A 295-nucleotide genomic window follows, 5' to 3' on the forward strand; every position below is an offset into this window, starting at 1 on the left:
TGATATATACCGTTACTATGAAGGGATTCAATTTATACTGTGAAATGAATTTGAGGTCATACCGCCCAGCCCTAATACGTGTGTAACATAAATGTGTTTTTATTTTTTAAAATGTTACTGAATCTTTCTGCCTCTTGGTTCAGGCTTTAAGTGAACGCTTCAACGGAGAGATTCCAGATGAACACATGACCAGTAACTCCTTTTTTCCAGATGAGTACTTCACCTGCTCCAGTATCTGCCTCAGCTGTGGGTAAGTCTCTTGTTGCAGACTGCAGCTAATCAGTAATTGTCACAA

General features: G+C 39.3%; 1 protein-coding gene across 1 annotated transcript in view; it reads left to right on the forward strand.

Moving 5' to 3' along the window:
- The window catches only part of zfyve1 (zinc finger, FYVE domain containing 1), a gene marked incomplete at its 3' end in the record, with an annotated part of 4,881 nt that extends 4,631 nt beyond the window's left edge, over nt 1-250 (forward strand). Inside the window, 1 exon segment of the mRNA XM_014009950.1 lies at nt 144-250. Within this exon segment, the coding sequence (XP_013865404.1) occupies nt 144-250 (107 nt within the window).
- Between the last annotated feature and the right edge of the window lie 45 nt (nt 251-295).

The sequence above is a fragment of the Austrofundulus limnaeus genome, unplaced genomic scaffold, assembly GCF_001266775.1.
Source record: "Austrofundulus limnaeus strain Quisiro unplaced genomic scaffold, Austrofundulus_limnaeus-1.0 Scaffold63, whole genome shotgun sequence".
Taxonomy (NCBI): domain Eukaryota; kingdom Metazoa; phylum Chordata; class Actinopteri; order Cyprinodontiformes; family Rivulidae; genus Austrofundulus; species Austrofundulus limnaeus.